Source organism: Phalacrocorax carbo, chromosome 2, assembly GCF_963921805.1.
Source record: "Phalacrocorax carbo chromosome 2, bPhaCar2.1, whole genome shotgun sequence".
Taxonomy (NCBI): domain Eukaryota; kingdom Metazoa; phylum Chordata; class Aves; order Suliformes; family Phalacrocoracidae; genus Phalacrocorax; species Phalacrocorax carbo.
The window spans coordinates 148,931,336-148,950,602 of record NC_087514.1 but is presented as its reverse complement, the minus strand read 5'-3'; the positions used below and the strand labels follow the sequence as shown (position 1 = coordinate 148,950,602).

The 19,267-nt window shown below is 40.5% G+C and overlaps 1 protein-coding gene across 1 annotated transcript; it reads left to right on the top strand.

The window, feature by feature from the left end:
- The first annotated feature begins 26 nt into the window (after positions 1-26).
- Positions 27-19,030, top strand: ENKUR (enkurin, TRPC channel interacting protein). Its single transcript, XM_064444809.1, has 5 exons — positions 27-173; positions 6,778-6,923; positions 9,979-10,205; positions 12,053-12,199; positions 17,081-19,030. The coding sequence occupies exons 1-5, from the start codon at positions 97-99 to the stop codon at positions 17,252-17,254; spliced, it is 771 nt and encodes a 256-aa protein (XP_064300879.1). The 5' UTR covers positions 27-96; the 3' UTR covers positions 17,255-19,030.
- Positions 19,031-19,267: the final 237 nt, after the last annotated feature.

Here is a 19,267-nt window from a genome sequence, read left to right as displayed (position 1 = left end):
GGCCGGGGCCGGGGCCGGGGCCGGGGCCGGGGCGAGGCGGAGTGGGAGGAAACGCGAGGTGCCCCCAGCGAGGCGGGCGCTTCCCCCGTCCGGAGGATGGCGGCGCGGTGTGCCCAGGAGAGCATCTATAACCTCCTGCCCCGCCTGGAGGAGAAGCCTGTCAAACCTCCCAGGTACGTGGGGGCGACAGCACCGCTTGCTGACGCGGTGACTGGTTCTGGCAAGGCAATACAACTTACGGGTAACAGCTATTAAAAAAAAAAAAAAAATCTAGTTTTTGCTCCTCCTAATGAGTCACCACCACCTGAGGGCTTACAGCCTGCTCCATGAGCTGATGATTCAGTCTGGTATCTTCAGTGCCAACTTGTTCATTGACAAAAGAGTTTACAAAGCGCTCTTTCCACGCAGAGGAATTACCTGACATCTTTGTTGTTCGCACGTATAACAGTTTTTCAGTGAGCAGCTGAAAAGTTGGGGATTTTTATAATTTTTTCTCAGTGCCACACTTCCATTCTCCTCACATGTCAGATGTGTCTTCTGACATTGTTTCTTTTGCTTCTCCTCTCACCCCTCACCTTAAAACAATTAAAAATGCCTTTTGCCTCCCCCCCCCGTATTACTTCCTTTGCGAGTTTTTGGAAAGTTTGCAGCTCATATTCAGAAGCTTTTATCAGCGCTGCTACTATGACTCCCATTCACTGGCCCAGCATTACATAATTTCTTTCATCCTATTTCAGTATTTGCATAAAATAGGTTGCATTATTTGTAATCTTTTTGTTCTTTTTTTCCTTACCTGAAAACATGGTATAGCTTTTTCATAAACACTTAATTTTTTTATGTCAAAGGAAAGCGTAACTGTTCGGTCAGCTTTTGTCTGACATAAATTAATGTGACCTGTTTCCTAAAGATGGACAGATTTTAAAAGGTACAACAAGGTAGCCTTAGCGTTAGGAGCAGGGAGTTCTGCTCCTTCAGGAAAATGTGTGTGACCTCAGTCCTTCAGATAGAGGCAAGATGCTCCCAATCAGCTAATGATCAGCATTTGCCGTTTTTTGGAGAACATGTTTGCATACTTTCAATTAAAGCAGAAGTTACAGTGCCATATGCAACATGACACCGAAACAGCAGTGTGTGCATGCTGTGTGCATACAGCTTTTCATATTTGAGCTCTTACTGATCTTCACATTAGCCATTTCAGTTAGTGCAAAAACCGCCACTGATTACAATACTTCAGGATCGTAGTTTGGATCTGTGTAATATAAGAAATACACGGTTTCCTGTGCTGTTTCAGAGCAGTCATCCCTCTCATCTAATCTCCACAATAGTCTGTAACAGATGGTTCAACAGGAACGTTAAGATAACAATACAGTGGCCAGTGATAAGATAAACTGATGATCAAGGACATTCTGTCCAACTCTTGACTATGTTATGTTTTCTGAAGCATGAAGTTTTACATGCCTCTAAAATGTGTTTCATCCCATAGATGAAGCAGTGAATGTTCTCATCAATACAGGTCTCATCTTTCTTGAAGCCAGCTGAGCTTTTCCTTAGATATCTTTGATTGCTGTGTTACGTAAGGCCCTACAACATACTGCAACTGCAGCTTCTGGAACACCAAGATACACTGGCGTTTGCATCTTTCCCAGACTACAGACTTTCAAATACAGAAAATCCAGCAAAGCAGGTTAATGATCACTATTTCCATTTTGATGCACAACAGCTGCATATTTTGGACACATTTTGGAACAAAAGAAACAGCTCTAAAAAAAAAATTTTGAAATGGAGTTAGTTAAAAAATAAAGACCAAAGTGTGTAATGCATAACGTCATAAAAATAATAAATTCATGTTTCTGCCAGACCCCTTGAGGTACACACAGGACTCCTCCATCCTCCCGCATCACCCACTGAGTGCACCCAGGTCCTCGAGCAAATGCAATCCCACGAATGGGTTTGCCTTTGCCTGAGGCAGGAATAACCCAGACTGTTTTCCCCAGCATAGTTTTTACGTGCACTACAGGGACTCTATCCCCTTCCATAGTACGTAAGGGATCTGACTGGACAGGGCCAGATTGATTGGCAGATCCCCTTGTGTTGACTAACCAGGTGGCTTTTGCTAAATGTGTATCCCAGTGTTTAAATGTTCCACCCCCCATTGCTCTCAGCATAGTCTTTAATAGTCCATTGTACCTTTCAATTTTCCCAGAGGCTGGTGCGTGATAGGGGATGTGATACACCCGCTCAATACCGTGCTCTTTGGCCCAGGTGTCTATGAGGTTGTTTTGGAAATGAGTCCCGTTGTCTGACTCAGTTCTCTCTGGGGTGCCATATCACCACAGGACTTGTTTTCCAAGCCCAGGATAGTGTTCCGGGCAGTGGCATGGGGCACAGGATATGTTTCCAGCCAGCCGGTGATTGCTTCCACCATTGTAAGGACATGGCACTTGCCTTGGTGGGTTTGTGGGAGTGTGATGTAGTCAATCTGCCAAGCCTGCCCGTATGCATATTTCAGCCATCGTCCCTCATACCAAAGAGGCTTTACCCGCTTCACTTGCTTGATTGCAGCGCACTTTTCACATTCATGGATAACCTGCGCAATAGCGTCCATGGTCAAGTCCACCCCTCGATCACAAGCCCACCTGTATGTTGCATCTCTCCCTTGATGGCCTGATGCGTCATGGGCCCACTGAGCTAGAAATAATTCACCCCTATGTTGCCAGTCCATAGAATCATAGAATCATAGAATCGTTAAGGTTGGAAAAGACCCTTAAGATCATCGAGTCCAACTGCTAACCTATCACTGCCAAGTCCACCACTAAACCATATCCTCAAGCACCACATCTACATGTCTTTTAAATACCTCCAGGGATGGAGACTCCACCACCTCCCTGGGCAGCCTGTTCCAATGCCTGACAACCCTTTCGGTGAAGAAGTTTTTCCTAATATCCAACCTAAACTTCTGCTGGCACAGCTTGAGGCCATTTCCTCTTGTCCTATCACTTGTTACTAGGGAGAAGAGACCGACCCCTGCCTCACTACAACCTCCTTTCAGGTAGTTGTAGAGAGTGAGAAGGTCTCCCCTCAGCCTCCTCTTCTCCAGATCCACCTGAGCCACTTCAATCTTAGCAGCCTAATCTATCTGCTGGTTGTTTCGATGTTCTTCAGTGGCCTGGCTCCTGGGGACGTGAACATCCACATGATGTACTTTCACAACCACATTCTCTACCCGGGCAGCAGTATCTTGCCACAATGCAGCAGCCCAGATGGGTTTGCCTCTGTGCTGCCAGTTGTTCTGCTTCCACTGCTGTAACCACCCCCACAGGGCATTTGCCACCATCCAGGAGTCAGTACAGAGAGAGCACTGGCCACTTTTCCTGTTCAGAAATGTCTAAGGCCAGCCAGATGGCCTTTACCTCTGCAAACTGGCTTGATTCACCTTCTCCTTCAGCAGTTTCTGTGACTTGCTATATAGGACTCCATACAGCAGCCTTCCATCTCCGGTGCTTTCCCACAAAACGACAGGACCCATCAGTGAACAGAGCATATTGCTTCTCATTTTCTGGCAGTTTGTTATACAGTGGGGCTTCTTCAGCACGTGTCACCTCCTCCTCTGGTGATATTCCAAAGTCTTTGCCTTCTGGCCGGTCCATGATCAATTCCAAGATTCCTGGGTGACTGGGGTTTCCTACTCGAGCCCGCCGGGTGATCAGTGCAACCCATTTACTCCATGTAGCATCAGTTGCATGGTGTGTAGAGGGGACGTTTCCTCTGAACATCCAGCCCAGCACCAGCAGTTGGGGTGCCAGGAGCAGCTGTCCTTCAGTACCAACCACTTCTGAAGCAGCTTGAACCCCTTCATATGCTGCCAATATCTCTTTTTCAGTTGGAGTATAGCAGCCTCGGATCCTCTGTATCCCTGGCTCCAAAACCCTAGGGGTCGACCTCAGGTCCCCCCTGGCACTTTCTGTCAGAGGCTCCAGGTAGGACCATTCTCCCCGGCTGCAGTGTAGAGCAGATTTTTTATATCTTGTCCTGCCCGGACTGGCCCGAGAGCTACTGCATGAACTATTTCCTGTTTAATCTGTTCAAAGGCTTGTCATTGCTCAGGGCCCCACTTGAAATCATTCTTCTTCTGGGTCACTTGATAGAGAGGGCTTACAATCAGACTGTAATTTGGAATATGCATTCTCCAAAAACCCACAACGCCCAAACCCACTTGTGTTTCCTTTTTGCTAGTTGTTGGAGACATTGCTGCTATTTTGTTAATCACATCCATTGGGATCTGATGACGACCATCTTGCCATTTTATTCCCAAGAACTGGATCTCTTCTGCAGGTCCCTTTACTTTACTTTGTTTTATGGCAAAACTGGCCTTCAGAAGGATTTGGACTATTTTCTTCCCTTTCTCAAAAACTTCCTCTGCTGTATTGCCCCACACAATGATGTCATCAATGTATTGTAGGTGTTCTGGAGCTTCTCCCTGTTCCAAAGCATTATGGATCAGTCCATGGCAAATGGTAGGACTGTGTTTCCACCCCTGGGGCAGTCAATTCCAGGTGTACTGGACACCCCTCCAAGTGAAAGCAAACTGTGGCCTGCACTCTGCTGCCAGAGGGATTGAGAAGAATGCATTAGCGATAGTAGTTGTGGCATACCACTTGGCTGCCTTTGACTCCAGTTCCTATTGAAGTTCTGGCATGTCTGGCACAGCAGCACTCAGTGGCAGCGTGACTTCGTTCAGGCCACAATAGTCTACTGTTAGCCTCCACTCTCCATTAGATTTCCGCACTGGCCGTATGGGACTGTTAAAGGGTGAGTAGGTCTTAGTGGTGACTCCTTGGCTCTCCAGTCAAAGAATGAGCTCATGGATGGGAATCAGGGAGTCTCGGTTGGTGCGATATTGCTGCCAGTGCACCATTGTGGTGGCGATCGGCACCTGTTGTTCTTTGACCTTCAGCAACCCCACAACAGAAGGGTCCCTCGAGAGGCCAGGCAAGGTAGACAGCTGTACAGTGCTTGTCACTTTCCTTGCCTTTATCTTTTTAGATCCAGACGCCTTCTCTTCCTCTTGGGGGTACTCAATAGTGTTAAATAGGGCTTGATAGGCATGGGCCAGGCCCCAGCACATTGCAGTAATTTGTATCCCTCCAGGGCTGCCAGGGTGACAACACACTTCCTCCAAATATTCTACTAATTTTTCAGGATTCTGCACTTGTTCAGGGGTGAAGTCCCACGACACTGGCAGTGCCCACTGCCTTAGGCATTTGCCCGTACTATCCCACATACCCTGCCACGCATAGCTATCGAGCCTTGGGGCAGATCTCTGGATGATATTCTTAAATTGCATATTAACCTTAGACAGAACTGAAACCATCTGCCAGAGCAATACCAACAGATGTATCTTAACTACCCAAGGATGTTCAATATACTGAAAAGTTGTAACAAAGAAGACATTATATAAGATGGTAGCTAAAGTGCCATTCTGTATTTCCTCCATAAAAAGCCTCTCAGAGGAGGAGGTATAATTGCTAATTGTCTCCATGAGGTGGTAGCCGAAGTACAGTAACGGCTTCCATGCAAGACCCAAATAACCCATAACGCTCAGGGCCAGTGTTTTAATAACAAATCTCCTAGGCAAAACAACTCTAATCACTGCAGAGCACAGCAAACTACAAAAACCAACAGCAATTTTTAACATGTACTTTACAATCAGCATGGTATAGACTACACAAACTAATATTGAGAACAGATGAATCAATGCTGTGACCAGCAACTGTTATTATCTCAAACCCTTCGTGCCCCACGTTGGGCGCCAAAAAGTACTGTCATGGTTCAGCCTCAGTCGGCAACTAAACACCACGCAGCCGCTTGCTCACTCCCCCCACCCCGTGGGACGGGGGAGAGAATCAGAAGAGCAAAAGAACTTGTGGGTTGAGATAAGCACAGTTTAATAATTACAATAATAATAATAATAATAATGATAATTATAACAATAATGATAATATAACAAAATGGAAAAGGAAAAAAAAGGAAAAAAACAGAAACACAAATGATACAACCGCTCACCACCCACCGACTGACACTGACCGTCCCCAAGCCACTATTGCTTCCTCCCTCCCCACCCAGCTCCTCCCAGGTAACATACTGGGCATGACATTACATGATATGGAATATCCCTTTGGCCAGTTTGAATCCACTCTCTTAGCTGTGCCCCCTCCCCTCCCGGCTTCTTGTGCACCCGGCAGAGCATGGGAAGCTAGAAAAGTCCTTGGCTAGTGCAAGCACTACCCAGCAACAACCAAAACATCGGTGTGTTATCAACATTGTTTTCATACTACGTACAAAGCACAGCACTGTGCCAGCTGCATGAAGAAAATTAACTCTATCCCCACTAAAACCATGACAGTAAGCAACACTCAAAGCAGTTTATTTCCAAACTTTAGGTTTTACTGAGCTTCAGAATACCTGTTTTCAGTATTTATATGAACAGTGCATACAGGAACCATTTTTCCAAACTGTGATACTACTGACCTTGGAGACACAAGAAGGAAGAAACAAGCTAACTTCAGAATCAGAAGTACAACTTGTCAGTGCAGTGCTGGCCTTACCCTTCGTATGGAGGTTGTATGAATGGTGGCCTTTATTTGGGACGGAGTACAAAGCAAAATACTTAGGCATGACTTTGGCATGACCTGCCACGAAACTGTATATTCTTTGAAGAAGTATTTTTAATAATTTTCTGACCTTTAACTTCTTTGTGGCTATTTTTTAATGCCTAAGGTATATATCCACATTTAGACCATCTGTGAAATGTGAAGTAGCCAAAAATAAAGCTCAGTGGAAAACTATGGGACCAGCAAAAGTGGCAGTGCCATCTCCAAAAAACTTTCTGCAGAAACATTCAAAGGAACCCAAGCTACCAGCAAGTAAGTGTAGACATGAAATATATGAAATGTAATGTATTTTTAAATTTTAAAATCAATAATATTCATGTTGAAAATAACAGTTATGGAGAATAACATTTAAAAAAAAATTTAAATAATTTCATATGCTGGGGCAGATTCCATTGTTCATTTCATAGTATATAGGATACCAATATTATTTCTCTATTTTACAAAGTTATTTCTTACTAATTGTGTAAAATACTGAAACAAGTGACAAGGAAATTATATATGTGATTAGAAAACACCATAAGCATTTACTGTCATGTGGTACAAAAGCAGCTGAAATACGAAGAAAAATTATATCTCTTTTGGCTGTAGCTATTCAGATGTTGAAGATGTGTTGATGATATGTTCTATCCTGCTGGTATTTCAGTTTGTAATTATGTAGTTTAGATTTGTACATCATTCTTTTCTGCAACTGATCATTAATATTAAAGTAAATAATATGAATGGGGGTATTAAAAGTGAACTAATTGTTTTCAATGCTTGAAGAGATATGGGAAAAGTATGTGTACCTTTCTTGCTGTTGTAACCAACATACAGCTTTCACTCTTCAGCACTCATTGTCAGCTCTTAATCCCACAGCATTAAACTGGCTGGCAGTGTTCAAAGCACAGAAGTTTTTGGAGAGCTGCATGTCATAGAAATAAGAAAAATTGAATATTTGGTTGCAGAATGCATTCTATCTTTGGGCACAAACCATAATTCTGGGTATCAGGAGTTGACAATTCTAATGTTCAGCCTCATGGCTGGTTCTGCAAGGATAGAGTGACGAGCGAGTGCTGCTGGAGTTCTAAGTACATTGCTGTCAGAATTTGTAATTGAGTTCTAAAGTTTCAGCTTGAAATTGTTTTTAGCCTGGAAAAATAGAAAAGCTTAACATACAGTATATATTCAAAAAGCTGTCTAAGAGAATGTAGGACTCCAGCACCCAAATTTGCTTGGCACATGCAAATGGCTTTAGCACTGAAAATGCAGGCTCTGGAGGCTTAACACCTCAGGCAACATGGATTATTAGAACCTTAAGGTAAGCTTTGGTCCCCGAGGTCCTGTAGGCATCCTGGGTTGTTTTTGAATAAAGTCTTCACTTTTTCAGGAAATCTGAAGAGCGTTCGGTGTACTGGAATGTACTACCGCATGACATCTGAGCATGAATGCTTCCAAGCTCAAGACTTTGTTAAATTACCACACTAGTGGTTTAGATGGGCATAGGAAAGAAGGTTGATTCACCAATAATTTTAAGCAGTCCGTAAGATTCCTTTTAAGTACTTCTATTACAAAATTCGTGTTATCTACTTCAAATTTGCTATATAGTGAGATACAGCACTCTGACCCATTTTTCTCAGACAAGCAGCTCATAATATTTCTGTTTCAACTTGTTGAGCCAGGGCTTCATAATAGCAATATGTGCTTTGGTGTTTGCATTTGGAGTCAATGTACCAGAGCCTCAGAATGACTATGACACATCATAGCTTCAATCCAGAGTAGTAATTTCATTGCCTTGATTAGATCTTAACACATCTTGAGAAGGAACTGTGTCATTAACTCAGAAAGTTCTTGTACCTTTGTTGGATGGAATTTCATCCCGACCTCAGAGAAGTTGCATCGCTTAATTATCTCTTTTACAGCATGGCACTTTCATCACTTGGAATTTAACCATTTATTAGTTGTCTAAATGGGATTATGACATTGTCTTTACGCTACCTGTGCCACCTTCAAAACTGGGTTTGATCTGACTAGTCAAAAAACAGATTGCGAGGACAGAAGAGAAAGATTAAATTTTTTTCCCTAAAGTCTGGGATAACATCATTTTTTTAGAGTCTGATTACTCATCACTTCCTTAAAAAAGGTGTGTTTCTTAACCTTCAGCTGAATCTTGTTGTATTACTGTATTTATCCAAGCTCAGTTGATGGCTCCAGAAGAAGCAGGGCCTCCCAAAATAGCAAGTGTGCACCCATGTACTGCAGATAAGGGTGAGCCAGTGCTCACTGAGAAGCTTCAGAGATCTTGTTTCCAAAAGGACATCCTAAGAGAAACAGATATTTAAGTCTGCGTGTCCTACAGTACTAAGTTATGGCAAGCTATCAGGTTGTAAAAACAAAACCCAGGGAAGGACTGGTTTGTGGAGTCAGTATCAGGAAACCAGCTGTTGTAGGAATGAGCTCTGTCACATGTGACATTACAGTAATTTTCTGCCAACAAAGAACATGAACTCAGACAACCTGAATCAAATCATTATCTCTGATAATGATTGTGAGTTAAGAGTTATATCTAGTGGGAAATATGGTGGGAAATGAATTGTCTTTCACCACTCACCTGAAGTCAGACTACTCAGGAGACTACTGACTTTCTGCTGGTGCCTTGGAAAAAATATTACACAAAAAAGGAAGAGTTTCTATATTCTCTGGAGAAAGGACTGTGAGAAGTTGTTTACGAGTGTTAGGGGGCAGCAAGAGCAGGGCTTTTCCCTAAGGGGAGGGGAGGCAGAAATTGAGGGCAACCACAACACAGGCTGGGCAGTGACCTCACAAACAGGGCACAGTCCCACCACACCAGAGGCAGGCCAGAAGAGCGGGTGGTGATGAAAATGTGTCCTATCAGTGGCCTAGTGACCATCAAGAAAGATGGGGTAACAGGCCAAGTCCATTCACTGATTCCACACAGCTCTTCAGGAATAGGACTAGGAGCAGGCATGGCTGAGACAGCTACAGCTACATCTCTAGTAGAAGTAGTTTTAATTACATTGGAAAGAAGTCTTGTACTACTGCAGTTAGGAGGAAATGAGTGGCATATTATGAAGCAAAGCCATCTAAAACCACATAGTATTTCCTAAGTTATGAAACCTCTGTTATGCCAAACAAGCATACTCACTTTCATCATAGTACATTCCCTGTCAATTATTTCATTGTAGATACAGTTGGTTTCTATTTTTATGTAATTTTGTACATAATTTTTCCCTTTTGAAAAATGTAATAACATCAAATTGCAAAGCTCTTCATGGTTGTTGCTGAGAATGTTTACATGCTCAATTCACAGGAAAAAAAGAACAGGATAGTAAGAAATTGCCTGCATTATCTGTGCCACGGAGGACAGATCACCCAGTTATGGGAATTCAGAGCAAAAAGAATTTTATAAATACAAATGCAGTTGCTGCTATCACAGGATTGCCTAAAAAGCCTCAACCTATTTATGTTGATAGAAGACAGGGAGATAAATATCTGCTTGAAACTTCAGGACTTGTTCCAAAATATATTAAAAAAAAGGTAAGTTTTACTAAATTATAGTGAAAATACTGGTAGCAATGCCTATTTTAGGTTCTCTATTTCATTCTCCTATGAAATGTTTATGATTCTTTTTGAGATGTTTAGATACCACTGCTGTTTGTGGTAGACCTTTGAAATTCATCAGGGAGAAATCACTGGCGCTAGAGTTGTGCCTTGCCTTTGCTCTATATTCACTTGCTTATGCTGTCAGCAAAAAATTGGCAGAATGATGCTGCTAAAGCAACAGCATATGTGTTGCATTGGGAACCCAGGGAGTATCTAATGGGGAGACAAATGGAGTTCTGTGAAGAATGAATGCTGGAAAGACAGGCAGGGGAGAAGAGGATGGGGTGCTCTTCGGATGAAGGAACTGTTCAAATATATGGAGCTCTTCTATGGAATTGGCAACATGCTGTTTGAGCTTGTGGGTCAGGATTACAGGAAGGGCCAGGAAGTGTCAAAAGTACGTTTGTTATGGACCATCCAATCAGGTGAGGAACTGGGTGAAATATCTTTAAGCAACTTGAGGAAATCTTCAGATCACAGTGCACCTTCTTACAGAAGGTAACCTCCTTCACCCTCCTTGATATCTGCTGCAAGCACAACACAATGGGATGAAAGCAATCCAAAAGGTTCCTGGAGCACGTCAGCTTCTTAACACAGATGGTGGATGAGCCAACCAGTGGTCATGCTCTTCTGGTTCTGTACTTACAGATGAGAAAGAACTGCTCAGTGTGATAATCAATAGTAGTCTTGATTGCATAGGCCATGAAGCAGTTCAAGATCCCCTCCTCCTCGGGGCGGCAGGTGGTAGTGTACAGACCCTGTACTTCAGGAGAGTAAACATCCGCTTATTCAGGAAACTAGTCAGTAGGAACCGGTGGGAGGCAGCTCTGAAAAGCAAAGGGGCTTGAGAGAGCTGGCATGCCTTTAAGGACGACCTCCTCCAAGCACAAGAACAGTCCATTCCACTACTCAGGAAAACAAGATGTGTCAGGAGTCTGCCTTATCTAAGCAGGTAACTCATGAGAGAGCATTATGCCAAGAGAGACATGACATATGACATAACTCATGACAGAAAAAATGCAAAAAAAGTGAACCTGCAGCCCTTGCAGTACCTTTGCATGGCTAAACATATATATAACTGATGCTAGTCAGAGTGCTACCCAACACAAAAATATTTGTGAATCATTTAGCGTTTGGTAGAAAGAAGGTAGACTTTGGTACCTTCTGGCAGAGCTAGATAGCCTTCATTTTACAATGGATAAGGCAAAATAGATGTATTCCCCCAAGTACATCTGGGATATTCAGAAACTATTTTTCTTCCCAGAAACACATTTCTGCCACATCCAGTATGGGATAGTTTATAATTCCTAACTAGTTCAATTTTCATGTATGTGTTTATACTATTCACTCTCCTGTGGCATGCAATGTTCAGCAAAAATCAGGATACAGAAAGGCCTTTCAAATAAAGTATCTAAGGATTGTGTTTCAGAACCTAGAATATGGCACCATATAAAAATGTAAAGTGGCTTGCTGTCATCAACAGGTTTCAAACTCCTCACTCAACCATCAGTTCTTAAAAATAGACATTTTGGTTTCTGGATTCTGTTGACTTCCAAGTTTGTAAAAAGAAATTGAAGGGAATTGTTTATACATTTTGCTCAGGCTAGAAAGACAATCATGTCTGATACTTCTGAGAACACAGAGATTTAGGATTTTATTGCTCAGTGGCACAAAATTCCATTTCAAGCTGTCTTTGCAAATGTAATATACTATGGATGTCAGGTATGTCTTTGTTTCCGTCTTCAAAGCACATGTAAGAAACTTCTTCCTTACCCTTACAGGATTATGGTGTTACACCAAAATATGTAACACAGAGAAATGAAGAAATGAAGAGAGCTCAGAAAGAATATGAGGCCAGTATCTTGGAGCATCTCAAGAAAAGAGCCATGAAGCAGCTATCTGATGAGGAAAGGACAAATCTTCTGCAGGTGTGTATTTTGGTTTAGTGTAATTAGTAACGTGTACAAAAGATTAATAAGGTAATGTAAGTCAATATAAATAATAAAAGTATATTAGATTTTTTAAGCAAGGCAAATGAATTAGCTACTTTTTCACTAGATGGAGCTGTAGAACAATTGTAAACTGGACTGCAGGGAGCTGGTTTAGCTACAGTTTTAGTCCAGTTTTACAAGTACTTCAATTCTCTTAGATTTCTGTCCCCCTTAATGACTTGGAATTTAAGTGAAACTTCAGAGGAATGCAGAAAGTCACCTATATGGATTTAGTGACAGTTCTGACTCTCCACTTCTGAATCATGGAAAAATAGAAATTATTGTGGGTTCTTTTTTCCTGATGCATAACATTGCCATTTTTATTGGCAGTTTCTATCTGCATGTTGTGACCTCACTGACTAAAGCGTAAGGTCATGCCTTAAAATGTGGCAAAAACACAAAACAGAGTTAAATTGTGATAAATTCATGGAACTATGACTGTGAAGATTGTATTTTGTCAAGCTGGTTTGGGTACTGTCTTCCATACAGTTTTTATTGCACAAGATTTTCTAAAAAGAAGTAATACCATAAAAGAAGTAGAGTGGAAAAGAGAAATTTTAAAAGTACATCCAATCCTTGAACTTGAATTTTTCATGACCACATTTTACCCAAATTTCCTATGAAGAAGAGCCTTACATTACTGTGATATGTTTATCAGTCTGTCCCTTAATAACTTGATATTAGCAGCCACCTGAAACTACTTAGCAGATGGATGGACATCTCCAAGATGCTAAATTCCCACAAAAAAAGCCAGCAGAATATCTAGAAAGAGAACACAGTGTCTAAGTCACTTGCAAAGATTAACTGGTTAATCAGCAATATCCAAAATAGCTAGCAGAATGGTGTCTCTTGCTTATGCAGCAAGCAGCAGAAGACAGGAAGGAGTATGGGAGAGAGGTGAGTGTATTCCATTGACAGCAGTATAAAGAACATAACAGCAGGGGTGAAGATTAAGATATTTTTATGGTGGGAAAAGCATGGGACAAGCTGCTGTTGCAGCAAGTTAACTGTGCAGCAAAAATATATGTGCAAAAAGGCATGAGAGCTGCTCACAGTTCTGCACTTAGATTAAAATTCTGGTGTATATTTTTGAAGTACAAGAGTGCACTGAAATATTTCTAACTGAAAAGTTTTTAGATTGTTTTTATTAACTCAATATTTTCTTCTAAATTTTTTTAAAAAGTTTGCTTTTTCATGGGCCTGATTACTTATACAGCTATATTATCAGGAGGAATTAGTGTCCCCAGGGTATGTGGCTTCTGCCCAGTGCTCAGCTGTAGACATATGAGAATTCCTGTCTTTTAAAATAACTGACCTTGCAAGGGAACACGTGTACACTATCTGATTTGAAAGAATATGTGGCAATAGATGTCTGAGAACAAAATCCAGCCTCATGAACTTACAAAAATAAAGGGAAATAATTTGCGCCAACATTTCTTGAACTCTCTCTCCACTATGCATACTTTGGTTGGGATTTTATGAGAATAAAAGAGTATGTTGTTAAATGCAGCACATACTTCTCACTGATCCAGCATGTATTAGAATTCCTTATATAGAGTTAGATACTGAGTTTGTGATCTAGCCCATAGGCTGATACTAGAAAGGAAGCTGATCTACATATGCAAGTCCACTCTTAAAGTACTCTGTGGTTCAAGAAAATGCCTCCTTTTTACTTAGATGATTTGGAACAGTCTTTAAGTATGCAAACTAAATGGACTGAAGAACAACGTTATATTTTGCATCTGACTACTCAGTGAATCTATGTTCGTCATCTGTAACAGGTAGCATTAACAGTTAAAAACTGCATGGCTGCTAAAATCCACCTCCACAAAAAGTAATTGTGATTTAAAGTATATAAAGTATCACGGTTTCAACAGAAGGACCTGTTGGAGTGAGTCCAGAGGAGGGCCACGAAGATGATCTGAGGGCTGGAGCACCTCTCCTATGAAGACAGGCTGCGAGAGTTGGGGTTGTTCGGCCTGGAGAAGAGAAGGCTCTGGGGAGACCTTATAGCAGCCTTCCAGTACCTGAAGAGGGCCTACAAGAAAGTTGGAGAAGGACATTTTACAAGGGCGTGTAGTGATAGGACAAGGATTAATGGCTTTGAACTGAAAGAGGGTAGATGTAGATTAGATATAAGAAAGAAATTCTTCACTATGAGGGTGGTGAGGCACTGGAACAGGTTGCCCAGAGAAGCTGTGGATGTCCCATCACTGGAAGTGTTCAAGGCCAGGTTGGATGGGGCTTTGAGCAGCCTGGTCCAGTGGAAGGTGTCCCCTGCCCACGGCAGCTGGGTTGGAACTAGATGATCTTCAAGGTCCCTTCCATCCCAAACCATTCTATGATTCTGTGATAATAGTGGCCAGCATATTACATTGCTGTCAGAGGAGCTGTGGGGGAGATTTTACATAGGGAATCGTGATCTGCTTTTTCTCTCTCCACTTTGTAGGGATAAAGAAAATGGTTATGAGTGCATGCTCTAATGTGTTTTAAACCTCACTGTTTTCAATTATTTCCAAACCAGTTTTTACTAATGCACCCAAAGAATTATTTAGAAGAAGCTATGAGTGACTCTTCTATGAAAGTTTTGGAAATACTTTACTTACTTTCCTGACTATATGTTTGTAAACTATACCTTATGCCTGGTAGACTAGGAACTTTATTTAAGTACTTTACAGCCTTGAATTGCACAGACAATTAGCATTACAAGACAGTAAATAAATAGGCTTGTTGCTCTTAGTTTCACACATTGAGGTAGGGTTTTTAAATTTATGTAGATGTTTGTATATGAAGATTGTTGAAATAACCTTTATGGACAACACTTAGGTGCCCAATATGAATATGCAGAAAGTGCGAATTGCTATGCAATAAATACACTGTTTTGAATCAGTAAAATATTAGTTCATGTTAAAAAGTATGTTTTCTTTAGTATTAGCAGGGACAGGTAATTTTTTTCTGTTAAATCAATTCCTACAGTGAACAAAATCAGACAAGTTTTTAAGCACAAAGAGTCCTTGAGTTCTGAAATAGAAGCAAGAATCTTCAAAGCTAAATATGTATTAAGAAAAATTCCTCTAAATTTATCTTCAGTATGTTAATCAATTAGCTAATCTGGAGAAGAGGTGCTTAAGTGGAGAAGAAGGACATGAGGTTGGAAACCACAACGTGCCATAAAATCAGTGTGTCAGCTGAATCCGGTTTAAGTTATGGAGGAGAACTGAAAGCCTTAGTTCCCAAGAGAGTAACTTCAGATCTTCATTTCTGAAGATACTTTGTGATCTCCTGTAAGGAAACAGAACTGAGAGCCAAAAAAGTTTTGGAAAAATGTTTTCTCACTGATAGCCATATGGTATTATTTACTGATTGCTGTTTGAGTTCCTTGTCATAGGTGTGATTATTAAGTTCACCCATATAGTTTTCATTAGGACATTTGATGTGCTGAATAAACTCTACCAAACCCTCATATATGCCTGTATAGGGTGTGCAGATTTTGATTATCCTCTTCAGGAGAAAAAGTAAGAGTAATTGTTGCAGTAATTATGAGGATATAAAGACAAGTTTTAAATTGTATTTTTCTACCACAGTCTGGTTGCATTCAGCATATATTGGTGGATAACGGATTGTCTCTGATGTTGAATTAACAGGTTTATGAGTACATTTCAGATGATTGCATGGGGTTTTTAGGCTGGGTTTTAGCCTTGGGCTTTTATATATGGAAGATGCAGTTCACTTTACCTAGTAAGGTAATTCGTTGCATAGCAGCACTCAAGAGAGGTAGCAGTTATTGGAATTATTGTTGATAGCATTGGTGACAGCTAGGTTTTTTAGTCCAAATGATAAATAAGTTGCCTATACATGTTATTGTAAATGTAGATTAGGAAGGGAATGCAATTATTTAGAACTTTTTCCAAGTAGTTCATAAAGGTTAAAATATTGTGGGATCATTTTGGTGTCTGTGGTCTGAGCAAAGCCTCAATTAAGGAAAATGAAGCTGGCAGTGTGATGAACTGAACCTGCTGCTGAATTTTGTCTGGAGTTCCAAGTGTTGGTACTCTTGTGATTACTTAAGGTGGGTAACACCACTGTGTGGGATGAGGTGATAGCCGTGGTAGCCAGGTTGCTGTTTATGGGGAAGCGGTGTCTGTAGTACAGTTTGTAAGATATTTCCTGTTGCGTTTTGGAGAAAAGGGGGCATTTGAGTGATATGAGTTTTGAGGCAGCTTTTAAGAACCCTAGTAGTTCCTCAGTGAGCATACTAGCATTAGATGCAATGGGGCAAAGTTGCCTACCTGTAGATCATTGAAAGCACAGAAAGTCTCTTATATAAAATAAGGAGGAGCCACTCTTCATTTACCTGGTGCAGTTTTTCCTGAGGATGCTGAGGACTGGAAATGAAGTGTACGGGCTTCCTTGAGCTCCTGGTAGGCTACAGAGTTGACTGTTAGTAACACTGACATACTTTTTTTCAGTTTAGCATTTTTGTAGCTCATTCTTCATTGACTAGTTTAATTATTGTTTTGTTGCCTCTTAAAGACTAATTTTTTCTTTCCAAGGCACAGTTTTTTAAAGACCATCCTTATATTGCATCAGAATGAGTCAAAATTATTTCTGTTGTAACTGCTTTGACTTGTAAGCATTTAATTGATTTGGTCCAATTAAGACAGTTAAACGTTATTCATATATTTATCTATTATATTAACATTGCAGTGACACTTATCAAATGCAATATTAACAAAAAACCCTAAGTAGTTTATGTGCATATTATTATTAGTGAAGTAAGTTTTTCTCATATATTTCCTTTTCATGTAATGGTACTAGGGGCTGAAAAAGAACTGGGAGGAAGTGTACCGTGAATTTCAGGGTCTTTCAGTAGAAATGGACACCATACCCAAGAAGATACATAAAGAAAAGCTGGAATCACAGATGAAACAACTGGAGCATGACATAGAAGTAATTGAGAAGCACAAAGTTATCTACATTGCAAATGAGTAAGGACTGTTTTCAGGTATTGCCTCTTTCCTCTATTTCTTTTTCTCTATCCCTACACCTCCAAGAACCACCCCCCTAAATTCTCAGAAGAAATTGACGCCGCCAGCTATTCAGAAGGAAATATTTAACTAATATAAGTCTGTAGCTTCTTAGAAAAGTTGTTACATATAGTTCTCGTGTATATTTCAGAAAACGTTTTAAAATAAAATTCTTAATTAGCATATAAAACATGAATTTTATCTATTATTCTTCGTAATTTTTATTAACTACTAAGCTTTCTATAAACATAATACAAAAAGCATAAAAAATACTGTTTCTTATGTTTAGAGCACTTCCTTCCTTGCATAACCAAAACAAAGTGAAATAATTGGCTGCTGAAGACAGCTTGGTAAATATAACTTCAGGGAGGGATGGCTTCTGGACTAGTTATTAAAGAGCTGTTGTGCTTTACTTAAAAGCTTGAGCGCTTGTATTTCTAAACAGCTTGGCTTCTCCATAACATTTTGTGTACTCATTTTTGTTACTGAAAATAATTTTTGTAGTGGAAGCCCATAATAATATAGACTTCACGCAATACAGATACCACATATAGCTTGCTGTGTGCATTTATGTATAAATAATTCTGTAATAGTACAGTAAATCTACAGCTAAAGTAGAAAAATGTGTTTTAATTGCCATATGTATGTAATTAAAGCAATATACCAGCACGTGACTCAAGACCTAGGCAGAAGTTATATCAGCACACTATACTGCAATTATTTGCATAAAAAGGAAACTTGTTTTTCTTTCCTACTGCTTAACCTTAGCTTCAGAACACGGCTTTTTCTGTATGGTATCAATCATTACCACCAGTAGCTGTTGTGACATCATAGTCAAAAGTAAAGAAGTTAAGTAAAAAATGAAGTAAAAAATTTCAGATGAACCATTAAAAGCCAGATTTTCACGTACATTAAGTTCCTTTCAAAAATTTGTCAGGGAATGGCTTTGAAGACTTCACAGTGATTCTAGGCTGAATTTCTTGTGCATCTTAAACTTGTCTATGACATGCACTAGGAAAGCGTGGGTGAGCAGGAATGTGTATTTTGTTCTTTGTAACTTATTGTCAAGCAATCATGTTTATTTTTGAAAGATGTAAGCTGGAAGAAAGCTGTGGTTTTGTAAAATATGAATTTAATTTACTGTTTACTCAAAAGAATTACTTATACTGTATATTTTAACAAAACCACGCCAATTATAAGCACTTAATAACATGTCACATTATCTCCTAGTGAAGTACAAGATGCCTTTCTTAAGAAATGCAATATAATCAAACATGGCTGTTTCTTGTGGCTTAAAATAAAAAAGTAGATTTGACTCCAAACCAGCATGCATTCCCGCTGCTTCACACTCAGCTTTTAGTGGTGTGCGGACCATTTGGTTGAGTTAGGCTGACAATCTGGAGTTGGTTCTTCCATGTATCATCGGTGCTAACTTCACAGGAATGCAAAGAAGGCGATGGCCTATCCCAAAATTTGGGACAAGCAACTAGGCGACACTTTGAAATGTTCACCATTGACCAGTAATACTGACTGGTCATTAGTCATATTAGTATATTATTGGGAAGTTAGGAAGTGGACGGGAAGGGATGCAAAAAGTATTTCTGCTGAGGGAGAGACTAAAGCCAGTGCACTTCTGTAGCTGAGTGGGCTGAAACTAGCGTCTTTGAACAGTACTGTGGGGTTTTTCTGGATAAACCTCATGCAGTGCTGTGCAGGTAGCTCTGCTGCCACAGGGGATGTTCCCCTCTTGGTACACATGAATAGCTTGTGCCACCCTAAGGGGAGGTTATAACCTCTTCCAGCTATTTTGATGTGTATTCCATGTGATCTACCAACACTTCTGATTGTGGAAAAAAACATATTATAATGAAAACCATTGAAAATACACACAGAAAGATAATATACTTACCCTTTAACTCTCTCTGGGAAGTTTGACAAAATAAATTTACAGAATCCAGGGCATGCAATTCTGTATTTA